Source organism: Solea solea, chromosome 16 (genome assembly GCF_958295425.1).
Source record: "Solea solea chromosome 16, fSolSol10.1, whole genome shotgun sequence".
Lineage (NCBI taxonomy): Eukaryota > Metazoa > Chordata > Actinopteri > Pleuronectiformes > Soleidae > Solea > Solea solea.
Window position 1 is genome coordinate 12,367,536 of NC_081149.1, and position 11,852 is coordinate 12,379,387.

Consider the following 11,852-nt stretch of genomic DNA (forward strand, 5'->3'; position numbering starts at 1 on the left):
TTTTCAATAAGCTAGCCCAACTTGGAAATAATAACACGTCAGCCAACAATGTAAATATGTTCATCAGTTGGTGTCTGCAGAAGTTACCAAGAATATTTAGCAATAAAATATGGAATTTAGCAGAGGCTGTGCACAGAGGGATGCATCAGTGCTCCGCTAGCAATACTTAAATTTAAACACCTTTTTCATTTATGGCTATGTTGAATCCCTCGGGGATAACTACCTTAAAAGGTTTCCCATTAGTAACAACTGACCAAATTAAAGGAGCTATCTTATATGTTTAGAGGAAGTTGTAAGTGACACTCCATGCATATAGTCCATAAAATGTTTACAATTATATACTGTACCTTTGTTTTTTTTAGCGCCTTGACAGACACAAACATCAATCAGCGTCTGCAGTTGAGGTAAAGTCTTCATTGTAAAAAACATTGGTGTCTATTCTGTTACCAACTTTAAGTTAATATTTGATTTATTTATTTACAGACTTCAATAAAAGTGCCATCATGAGCACAGACGCGGAGATGGCGCAGTATGGCGCCGCAGCCATTTTTCTCCGAAAACCAGAGAAGGAGAGAATTGAGGCCCAGACTGCTCCATTTGATGCAAAAACTGCCTTCTTTGTGACAGATACTGATGAGATGTATGTCAAGGGTAAACTTGTGAAGAAGGAGGGTGGCAAAGCCACAGTTGAGACAGATGGTGGAAAGGTGGGTGAATATTCTATATTATAAATATATCATTAAAACCATTAATTTAGGTACCCAACATATGAAAACTGATGTAACTGTTTTGTAAAGCTCAGAATTTTAATTATATATTCCCTATCCAGACAGTCACTGTAAAAGAGGATGATATTCATCCCAGGAACCCTCCAAAGTACGATAAGATGGAGGACATGGCCATGATGACTCACCTCAATGAGCCTTCTGTGCTGTATAACCTCAAAGAGCGTTATGCATCATGGATGATCTACGTAAGTTATTGCTTTGCTTGAATGTACATGTGGAACGTGAATACCATGCAGACCTGATAATGCACTTGTTGAAATATTTTGTATTCTCTATTACAACAGACCTATTCAGGGTTGTTCTGCGTTGTCGTGAATCCCTACAAGTGGCTCCCTGTGTATGATGCTACCTGTGTAGCAGGATACAGAGGCAAGAAGAGGATTGAGGCACCACCCCACATCTTCTCCATCTCTGACAATGCCTATCAGTTCATGCTCACTGGTAAATTCAGTTTCTATCAAAGTGTAGGATAAGTAAGGATTGGAAGAAATCACATTAAACATCAATTTATTACAATATCTACAAAGTTCATGTCTGTATGTTTGGATTTCAGATCGTGACAACCAGTCTATCCTGATTACGTGAGTATTACACAGAATATCACACTAAATCTAATGAAGTGTTTTAAATAAAGCTGCTGAAACTTGACAATGGGCCTTTTCTACCCAAGTGGAGAATCCGGTGCTGGAAAGACTGTTAACACCAAGCGTGTCATCCAGTACTTTGCAACAATTGCAGCTCTTGGTGGTAAAAAGGACGCTGCTCCTGGCAAAATTCAGGTAAAAATAGTTTTATAGCTTTATAGAAGAATAAAGCTGTAAATAGAAGAAAAGTATTTTAGATGTTTAACTTGTGTAACTGAATTCTCCTCTTGGCAGGGCTCCCTTGAGGACCAAATTGTTGCTGCTAACCCTTTGCTGGAGGCCTATGGTAATGCCAAGACTGTGAGAAATGACAACTCATCTCGTTTTGTAAGTAATAGGAGAAATTTACACACACACACATATATATATATATATATATATGTATAAACATATACATATATAAAACTTTAATTGTGAAATAACTTATATTATTGCTAATTTCACTATTCAGGGTAAATTCATCAGAATCCACTTTGGTTCTACTGGAAAGCTGGCTTCAGCTGATATTGAGACATGTAAGTTTGCTGTGCGTAATGTTTAAGTATTAGTCTTGGAGTAGTAAAGGGACCTAAAAAAATTATGAAACATGATTAGGCTTTTATTAAGAAAGAAACATTTGGGAGTTTTAACTGAAAAGATATCCATTTGTTAAAAGTATTTTTCTGCATTGGAATACTGCAGATTCCTTTTGTTGGACTGCCACTATATTTTGCTACTCTTCTTTAAGAAATGTTAAATTTTGACTATTACTCTAATCCTCTGTTCTGATTTTAGCTGACATTTGGTGATCCAATGCAAAACTCACCTTTTTATGTTGTGGGCTCATGCACGTGTGGTTGTGGGCAAAATAATATGACAAGGCAGCAAGTTACACATACATCTGCATGATTTAGTTCTTGTTTTTTCAACTTGTTTTTCTTAGATCTATTGGAGAAATCCCGTGTCACCTTCCAGCTGTCTGCTGAGAGGAGTTACCATATCTTCTATCAGCTGATGACTGGCCATAAGCCTGAACTGCTGGGTATGTTGAAAGACATTTTGTAAAAAAGACACTACAAACACCATCAAGACAAAATCTAGAGAATTTTCTATCTGTTTTTCTAGAGGCACTTCTGATCACCACCAACCCCTATGACTATCCAATGATCAGTCAGGGTGAAATCACTGTCAAGAGTATCGATGACGTGGAGGAGTTCATTGCAACAGATGTAACATTTCACATTTCATTAATATCTGGATTGTAATCTTGATAAGAAATAAATTAATAAAATTAACGAATCAATTTTTTTGCAATGCAGACTGCCATTGACATTTTGGGATTCACTGCAGAGGAAAAGATGGGCATCTACAAGCTGACTGGTGCTGTGCTGCATCATGGAAGTATGAAATTCAAGCAGAAGCAGCGTGAGGAGCAGGCTGAACCTGATGGCAATGAGGGTAAACTTCATAGTACTTCTCTTCAAACATATCTGCAATAAATGATACACATTATTCAAAACATGAGCATTCACTGATTTTAAGATTTGTCTTTCCATCAGTGGCTGACAAAATTGGTTACCTCCTGGGCCTGAACTCAGCTGATATGCTGAAAGCTCTGTGTTACCCAAGAGTCAAGGTCGGAAATGAGATGGTGACCAAAGGTCAGACCGTCCCACAGGTACAAAGACAGAGGGAATCTCAGATGTCAATTAATCTATGACAAAACAATAATAAACTGGTTCCTAAAATGTTGCTCTATTTTCAGGTGAATAATTCTACCATGGCTCTGTGCAAGTCTATTTATGAGAAAATGTTCTTGTGGATGGTCATCCGTATCAATGAGATGCTGGACACAAAGCAAGCAAGACAACACTTCATCGGAGTGTTGGATATCGCCGGATTCGAGATCTTTGATGTGAGTAATATGCATTATTTCAGCTGTTCAACATTTCACAATTTTGCATTGAAACTGATCAACTTCCCATGATAACAGTACAACAGCTTGGAGCAACTCTGCATCAACTTTACCAATGAGAAACTGCAACAGTTTTTCAACCACCACATGTTTGTCCTGGAGCAAGAGGAGTACAAGAAGGAAGGCATTGAGTGGGAGTTTATTGACTTCGGTATGGACTTGGCTGCCTGCATTGAGCTGATTGAGAAGGTAAGTTGCAACTTTGGCATATATGTTATTTCTTTTGTAAAGTGCAAATGGTTGCTTCCGCAGGTTCATTTTCATGTTACATGAAATGTTGATTTTCCTCAGCCAATGGGCATCTTCTCCATCCTTGAAGAGGAGTGCATGTTCCCCAAGGCCTCTGACACAACTTTCAAGAACAAGCTGCACGATCAGCATCTTGGCAAGACCAAGGCCTTTGAAAAACCAAAGCCTGGAAAGGGCAAGGCTGAGGCTCACTTCTCCCTGGTTCACTATGCTGGTACAGTGGACTACAACATCACTGGCTGGCTGGACAAGAACAAGGACCCCCTGAACGATTCAGTGGTTCAGCTTTACCAGAAGTCTTCAAACAAACTGCTGGCTCTCCTGTATGCTGCCCATGCTGGAGCTGAGGGTAAGAAACTAGTTTGACAAAAGGACAGCATTTGTACTGCACTATAATGTATGCATTATAGTTCACTTTTTCATTTATTTAACCATTTTCAGTTTTGGAAGAAATTAAATTTTACAAACATTTTCAGAGGCTGCTGGCAAGAAGGCTGGCAAGAAGAAGGGTGGTTCTTTCCAGACTGTGTCTGCTCTTTTCAGAGTACGCCTTTTATATTTGTTTGAATTACAATCAAAATGATCATATTGAAACAATGTTGACAGACTGTCTTGTGTCCCTGATCAACAGGAGAACTTGGGCAAGCTGATGACTAACTTGAGGAGCACTCATCCTCACTTTGTGCGCTGCCTGATTCCCAATGAATCAAAGACCCCAGGTAAGAAAGTCACAGTCTTACTTGCTGAACATGACTTTACAATGTGATGCAAATAAATATGTTAACTTCAAATTCATTTTCAACTCCCAGGTCTTATGGAGAACGCCTTGGTCATCCACCAGCTGAGGTGTAATGGTGTGCTGGAAGGCATCAGAATTTGCAGAAAGGGCTTCCCCAGCAGAATCCTCTATGGTGACTTCAAGCAGAGGTAACACTACTTTTGATTACAAAAACGTCAAGTCAAGGTATCATGATGATGGAACACAAGAAGACATGCAACAACAAAATCATCACTTTCTCCTGTAGATACAAAGTTCTGAATGCCAGTGTCATCCCCGAGGGACAGTTCATTGATAACAAGAAAGCTTCAGAGAAGCTGCTGGGCTCCATTGATGTGGACCACACTCAGTACAAGTTTGGGCACACAAAGGTACAAGTCTATAAACAATATTCATGGTTGTGCTGGTGTATGTACATTATGTGTAGTAGTATCAATATTTACTGATGAATGTTTCCTTTATTCGGCAACAAGGTGTTCTTTAAAGCTGGTCTGCTGGGTACCCTGGAGGAGATGAGAGATGAGAAACTGGCTACGCTGGTGACCATGACTCAGGCCCTCTGCAGAGGGTATGTCATGAGAAAGGAGTTTGTTAAGATGATGGAGAGGAGGTAAGATTACAGCACGATATACACCAGTATTCTGTCTATTTTAAGTGTTCATTCATTAAATGTGTACCAGGTTCTAAAAAAAACTGACATTATGTTATAATTTGATGTACTTTGTAGAGAATCTATCTTCTCCATCCAGTACAACATTCGTTCATTCATGAATGTGAAAAACTGGCCATGGTTGAAACTGTACTTCAAGATCAAGCCTCTTCTGAAGAGTGCTGAGACTGAGAAGGAGCTGCAACAGATGAAAGACAACTATGACAAGATGCAAACAGACCTGGCTACGGCTCTGGCCAAAAAGAAGGAACTGGAGGAGAAAATGGTTTCCCTCCTGCAGGAAAAGAATGACCTGCAACTGCAAGTGGCATCTGTAAGTGACATCTAGTATTTACCTAATAGTTGCATCCATATTGTGTATGTGTATTTACAAAAATCTGTTTCATACCATACTCAACAAAACAGCACACATATCCTATTTTATATTCAAAATATCCTATAGGAAGTTGATAATCTCTCTGATGCTGAAGAAAGGTGTGAAGGGCTCATTAAGAGCAAGATCCAGCAGGAGGCCAAACTCAAAGAGACAACTGAGAGACTGGAGGATGAAGAAGAAATGAATGCAGAACTCACTGCAAAGAAGAGGAAGCTGGAGGATGAGTGCTCTGAGCTGAAGAAGGACATTGATGACTTGGAGCTCACCTTGGCTAAAGTGGAGAAGGAGAAACATGCCACAGAAAACAAGGTTTGGTATTTGAACGGTCTTTTACATTATAGTCATACAGAAACATACAGACATTATGACGTTATGCCTTGTGTTCTTTTTATTTATTGAACTTTGTGGGAAATATTAAACTTTCCAAACCATTTTAGGTGAAAAATCTGACAGAGGAAATGGCATCTCAAGATGAGACAATTGCCAAGTTGAGCAAAGAGAAGAAAGCCCTCCAAGAGGCCCACCAGCAAACTCTGGATGATCTCCAGGCAGAGGAAGACAAAGTCAACACTCTGACCAAGGCCAAGACAAAGCTGGAACAACAAGTGGATGATGTGAGTAAAGTGTTGCTTGCAAAATGTAGTTTTCTCTGCAGAGACATTTACACTTCTAAGTATTGATGTATTAGGTTTTAAAAACCTACAACCAAGCTGTCATCTCTTAGCTTGAAGGATCTCTGGAGCAAGAGAAGAAGCTCCGCATGGACCTTGAGAGATCCAAGAGGAAGCTGGAGGGAGATCTGAAACTGGCTCAGGAATCCATTATGGATCTGGAGAATGACAAGCAGCAGTCTGATGAGAAAATCAAAAAGTATGTTTTGAATTGTATTCAGTTGTTACTCAAAAGTGACACCCCAAGAACAGTGTGAAACATGGCAATGAAAGTTGTCTTTATCTATTTTTAAGGAAAACTTTGACATAAGACAGCTCCTCACAAACAATTTAACAAAGATATTCAGTCAGGACCAAAAACAATAACATTTTGTTATTCTGTGAAATGCAAATGTCATTAAGACATTGCCAGAATTGAAAGAAGCCTGACTATTTTCTTCATTGCTCTTACAGGAAGGACTTTGAAATCAGCCAGCTCCTCAGCAAGATTGAGGATGAACAGTCCCTTGGTGCACAGCTTCAGAAGAAGATCAAAGAACTCCAGGTAACAACATTTATTTAGTAAACCCTTACCAAAACTTTACAATTCTGTTATGAAGACTTCATTATACCACTGTCATCAAATATAGGCTCGTATTGAGGAGCTGGAGGAGGAAATTGAGGCTGAAAGGGCTGCTAGAGCAAAGGTTGAGAAGCAGAGAGCTGACCTCTCCAGGGAGCTGGAGGAGATCAGTGAGAGGCTTGAAGAAGCTGGAGGAGCAACAGCTGCTCAGATTGAGATGAACAAGAAGCGAGAGGCTGAGTTCCAGAAGCTGCGTCGTGACCTTGAAGAAGCAACCCTGCAGCATGAATCCACTGCAGCAGCTCTTCGTAAGAAACAGGCCGACAGTGTTGCTGAGTTGGGAGAGCAGATCGACAACCTCCAGCGTGTCAAGCAGAAGCTGGAGAAGGAGAAGAGTGAGTACAAGATGGAGATCGATGACCTCTCCAGCAACATGGAGGCTGTTTCCAAATCAAAGGTGAATCTTTCAGATTTATGCAACCATTTTCTTTTTTTTTTTTTTTTTTTTCTACCAGTTGATTTAATTATACTAATTTTAAAAACTATGGGCTTTAAATACATTTCGATAATTATGGCAGTTTGGTATAGATACGACCAAGGGTAGTGATATGACAAAACCAATGAAAATCAATAAATGTTTGTTAATATCGTTAACAGGGCAATTTGGAGAAAATGTGCAGGACTCTTGAGGACCAGCTGAGTGAGCTCAAAGCTAAAAATGATGAGAATGTTCGCCAGCTGAATGACATTAATGCCCACAAAGCCAGACTGCAGACAGAGAATGGTAAGTCACTCTTATTATTATTATTATTGTTGTTATCTTTGTCATTATGAAAGTGACTTATGGTCATATTATTCCTAAGGTGAGTTTTCACGTCAGCTTGAGGAGAAGGAAGCTCTTGTTTCCCAGCTGACCAGGGGCAAGCAGGGCTTCACCCAGCAGATTGAGGAGCTCAAGAGGCACATTGAGGAGGAAATTAAGGTATTTCAATAACCGTTCTCCCCATACAATACATAACAAATATGAAAATGATGAAACAAACATCTTGTGGAAGTTATCAAGAAATGGCTCTGCTGCTACTCCGAACAAGTTACATCAACATGTTTCAACACAATGTTCAACAGGCCAAGAATGCTCTGGCCCACGCTGTTCAGTCTGCCCGCCATGACTGCGATCTGCTCAGAGAGCAGTATGAGGAAGAGCAGGAGGCCAAAGCTGAGCTGCAGAGGGGAATGTCCAAGGCCAACAGTGAGGTGGCTCAGTGGAGATCCAAATATGAGACTGATGCTATCCAGCGCACTGAGGAACTGGAGGAGGCCAAGTAAGTTTCTACTTTCTCAGAGACTACATTTGTTATCCTTTTAATTGTGGACTTTGAACCATTCAAAAATGCTTCATCATGACAGGAAAAAGCTTGCCCAGCGTCTGCAGGATGCTGAGGAAGCAGTTGAAGCTGTTAACTCCAAGTGTGCCTCTCTGGAGAAGACCAAGCAGAGGCTGCAGGGTGAGGTTGAGGACCTCATGATTGATGTGGAGAGAGCTAATTCTCTGGCTGCCAACCTTGACAAGAAGCAGAGGAACTTTGATAAGGTGCACCCTCCACAGAGAGCATTGTGTCAGTGTTTATTCAAATAAATAAGTGAATGAATTAGAATGATATATGTCCTACACTTACCTGCATTATTTTAGGTCCTTGCAGAGTGGAAACAAAAGTATGAAGAAAGCCAGGCAGAATTGGAAGGAGCCCAGAAAGAGGCTCGCTCTCTCAGCACTGAGCTGTTCAAGATGAAGAACTCTTATGAGGAGGCTCTGGATCATCTGGAGACTATGAAGAGAGAGAACAAGAACTTACAGCGTATGTTAATCTCAGTAATTAAAAATGCAACTTATTCTTTGAAAAAATTATAACATTTACTAATTTCCTTGCAGTCCAGCTTCTCTAGATCCCTTTCAACTGATTTTTTGTTTTAATTGTTCTATAGAGGAGATTTCAGACCTGACTGAACAGCTTGGCGAGACTGGAAAGAGCATCCATGAGCTGGAGAAAGCCAAGAAGACAGTGGAGACTGAGAAGTCTGAGATTCAGTCAGCACTGGAGGAGGCTGAGGTATCACAGTTTAAAACATTACAAATATATTTCCTTTGAGAAATGAATACTTTAAATCAACACAGGTATATGTCATTACTCATATCAAGCAATGTTTATTAATGTAATTGTATAAAATCACTTAAAGGGCACCCTGGAGCATGAGGAGGCCAAGATTCTCCGTGTTCAGCTTGAGCTCAACCAGGTCAAAGGTGAAGTTGACAGGAAGCTGGCAGAGAAGGATGAGGAGATGGAGCAGATCAAGAGGAACAGCCAGAGGGTGATTGACTCCATGCAGACCACTCTCGATTCTGAGGTCAGGAGCAGGAATGATGCCCTGAGAGTCAAGAAGAAGATGGAGGGAGACCTAAATGAAATGGAGATTCAGCTGAGTCATGCCAACAGGCAGGCATCTGAAGCCCAGAAACAACTGAGGAACGTCCAGGGACAGTTTAAGGTCAGCTTTTTGTGAAGGCTTGATTGCTTGAGTAAATAAAGGCAACTGAAAGGAAGTTAATTGATTATTTTTATTGTCATCATCAGGATGCCCAACTGCACCTTGACGACGCTCTTAGAGGACAGGAGGACATGAAGGAACAGGTTGCCATGGTGGAGCGCAGAAATGGTCTGATGCTGGCTGAGATTGAGGAACTGAGAGTAGCTCTTGAGCAGACAGAGAGAGGTCGCAAAGTGGCTGAGCAGGAGCTGGTTGATGCTAGTGAGCGTGTCGGCCTGCTGCACTCTCAGGTTAGTTGACACTCAGTAAAAAGAAAGTAGTTTAGGAAATCATTATATTTTATTAAACATGTTTTTTCTCAAACATCCAGAACACCAGTCTTATGAACACTAAGAAGAAGCTGGAGTCTGACCTGGTCCAGGTTCAGGGTGAAGTAGATGATACTGTTCAGGAAGCAAGGAATGCTGAGGAGAAGGCCAAAAAGGCTATCACTGATGTAAGTGTACATCTGGAGTAACAGCTGACTCTCATGTGCTTTTTTTCCCCAAAAGAAAATGGAATAACAGGACAAATATTGTTTCAGGCTGCCATGATGGCTGAGGAGTTGAAGAAGGAGCAGGACACAAGTTCTCACCTGGAGAGGATGAAGAAGAACTTAGAGGTTACAGTCAAGGACCTGCAGCATCGTCTGGATGAGGCTGAGAACCTCGCCATGAAGGGTGGCAAGAAGCAGCTCCAGAAACTCGAGTCCAGAGTATGAACTGCACACAAAATGCAAATAAACACTTTTGGAGGCACTTCACACTTTTCACTTTGTGAAATACAATCTACTTTTACCTTTTGTATATAGTACTGATGTATTCTTAATGATATTTATCAGGTGCGTGAGCTCGAGGCAGAAGTTGAAGGCGAGCAGCGACGTGGAGCTGATGCTGTTAAAGGAGTTCGCAAGTATGAGAGGAGGGTGAAGGAGCTGACATACCAGGTAATTCCCACCAAAACTACAATTTTATTCCTTTAAATTTATTTTCCTGATCATTTGTCGTATTATCCTTTACTTGTACAGACTGAGGAGGACAGGAAGAATGTGGCCAGACTTCAGGACCTTGTGGACAAGCTGCAACTCAAAGTGAAGGCTTACAAGAGACAGTCTGAAGAAGCTGTAAGTACACCTATGAAATGTTGTCACATCACAATTAACCTGTATTATGACAATTGTCCTTTCAACAAGTCAGTATAACCCCAATTCCTGTACAGGAGGAACAATCCAATACCCATCTCTCCAGACTGAGGAAGATCCAGCATGAGATGGAAGAGGCTCAGGAACGTGCTGACATTGCTGAGTCCCAGGTCAACAAGCTGAGAGTCAAGAGCCGTGAACATGGAAAGGTAATATTTAAAAAATAGTTTCTCACATAATAGTACCCTTTATTTAGTACTTACTTAGGTACTTAGGTGAAAAGTATCACTGTTTACAAGTTTATGTGCAAAACTATTTGTATAATGAAGTGTACACTCTTGAAACAACCTTATTTTACTTTTTAATAATTTTGATAATCTCTTCTCTTTTTTTTCGTCAGGGTGAATCTGCTGAGTAAGAAATTGTATCCATATGAAGCCATTTGACAATGTTCATAAAATATGAACCCACTGTCTATTTCTGTACTGTAATATTTTAATAAATATTTGGCATCTTACTTATCTTATTTATTTTGTGTCTGTATAATTTGATTCAACTCAATATCGTAACTTTATTATGCATATTTTAACACATTCTACCTCAAATTAGATTTCCATTTTTACACTTTATCGTACTTAATGATTAAATGATTACAACTTTGGTTTAGCAACATTCTCAATAAATATAGGTAAATGATCTGAAAGTAAATTTTAAAATGAGACCTCCCTTATTTGCACAGTATAAATACAGTATAAGCTCTCTCTTTAAATACGTATTTACAATCAGTAAGAACTGTCCAGGGTGTACCTGCCTATCGCCTATGTCAGCTGAGTTTAGTGCAGCACCCCCGCGACCCTCATATGGCGGATAAAGCGGTTGAAAAAAAGGCATTCTACAATGACAAGATTAATAATACCACTGACACCTGGAAACTATTCTCTACCATCAAAACTCTACTCAACCCTCCACCTCCTCTGCCCACTACCAACCTGACAGCAGACGTATATGCTTAATCTTTTTATTGACAAAGTGGCAGCTATCAGCAGTCAGTTCACTGCTCTTCCAGTAATGGGCCTCACCAATCCTCCAACATGTAGCAGTCCTATTACATACTCAGCATGCAGAAGTCCTACTGCATCTTTTTCCTCATTTACCTCTCTCAGAGAGCGAGGCTTCTAAACTACTTACATGTAGCTGCTGCCGTCCTACTAAATGCTCACTGGACCCATCCCAACCAACCTCCTGCAAACCATAGCTCCGACAGTCATAGCTCAGGTACATTTCCTACTGTTCAAACACACCCAGGTTACACCACTATACCGCATCATTACATTTCATTTAGCGGATGCTTTTATCCAAAGCGACTTACAATAAGTGCATTTCAACATTTGGGTACAAACAAAAGCTTCAAGTAAGTGCTTCAAGTATGCACTTTC

At 40.3% G+C, this 11,852-nt stretch overlaps 1 protein-coding gene across 1 annotated transcript; it reads left to right on the forward strand.

Moving 5' to 3' along the window:
- The first annotated feature begins 488 nt into the window (after positions 1–488).
- Positions 489–10,643, forward strand: LOC131475059 (myosin heavy chain, fast skeletal muscle-like). The gene is made up of 38 exons (XM_058652882.1): positions 489–707; positions 830–973; positions 1,073–1,229; positions 1,342–1,369; positions 1,459–1,567; positions 1,667–1,759; positions 1,884–1,947; positions 2,355–2,453; positions 2,537–2,640; positions 2,731–2,869; positions 2,971–3,089; positions 3,177–3,326; positions 3,405–3,575; positions 3,678–3,984; positions 4,112–4,179; positions 4,267–4,354; positions 4,445–4,562; positions 4,661–4,784; positions 4,887–5,023; positions 5,141–5,396; positions 5,526–5,768; positions 5,897–6,073; positions 6,184–6,329; positions 6,584–6,674; positions 6,760–7,149; positions 7,350–7,476; positions 7,556–7,674; positions 7,818–8,014; positions 8,100–8,283; positions 8,383–8,548; positions 8,676–8,800; positions 8,928–9,236; positions 9,323–9,526; positions 9,607–9,732; positions 9,820–9,990; positions 10,117–10,221; positions 10,303–10,398; positions 10,494–10,643. The coding sequence occupies exons 1-38, from the start codon at positions 504–506 to the stop codon at positions 10,641–10,643; spliced, it is 5,805 nt and encodes a 1,934-aa protein (XP_058508865.1). The 5' UTR covers positions 489–503.
- The last annotated feature ends 1,209 nt before the right edge of the window (positions 10,644–11,852 follow it).

Excerpts from the sequence above, each read along its gene's own strand:
- LOC131475059 (XM_058652882.1), top strand. The coding sequence starts at position 504 with ATGAGCACAGACGCGGAGATGGCGCAGTATGGCGCCGCAGCCATTTTT. Across the intron at positions 1,948-2,354 it reads TTCAGCTGATATTGAGACAT|ATCTATTGGAGAAATCCCGT; the intron begins GTAAGTTTGCTG and ends TGTTTTTCTTAG. Across the intron at positions 8,549-8,675 it reads AGAGAACAAGAACTTACAGC|AGGAGATTTCAGACCTGACT; the intron begins GTATGTTAATCT and ends ATTGTTCTATAG.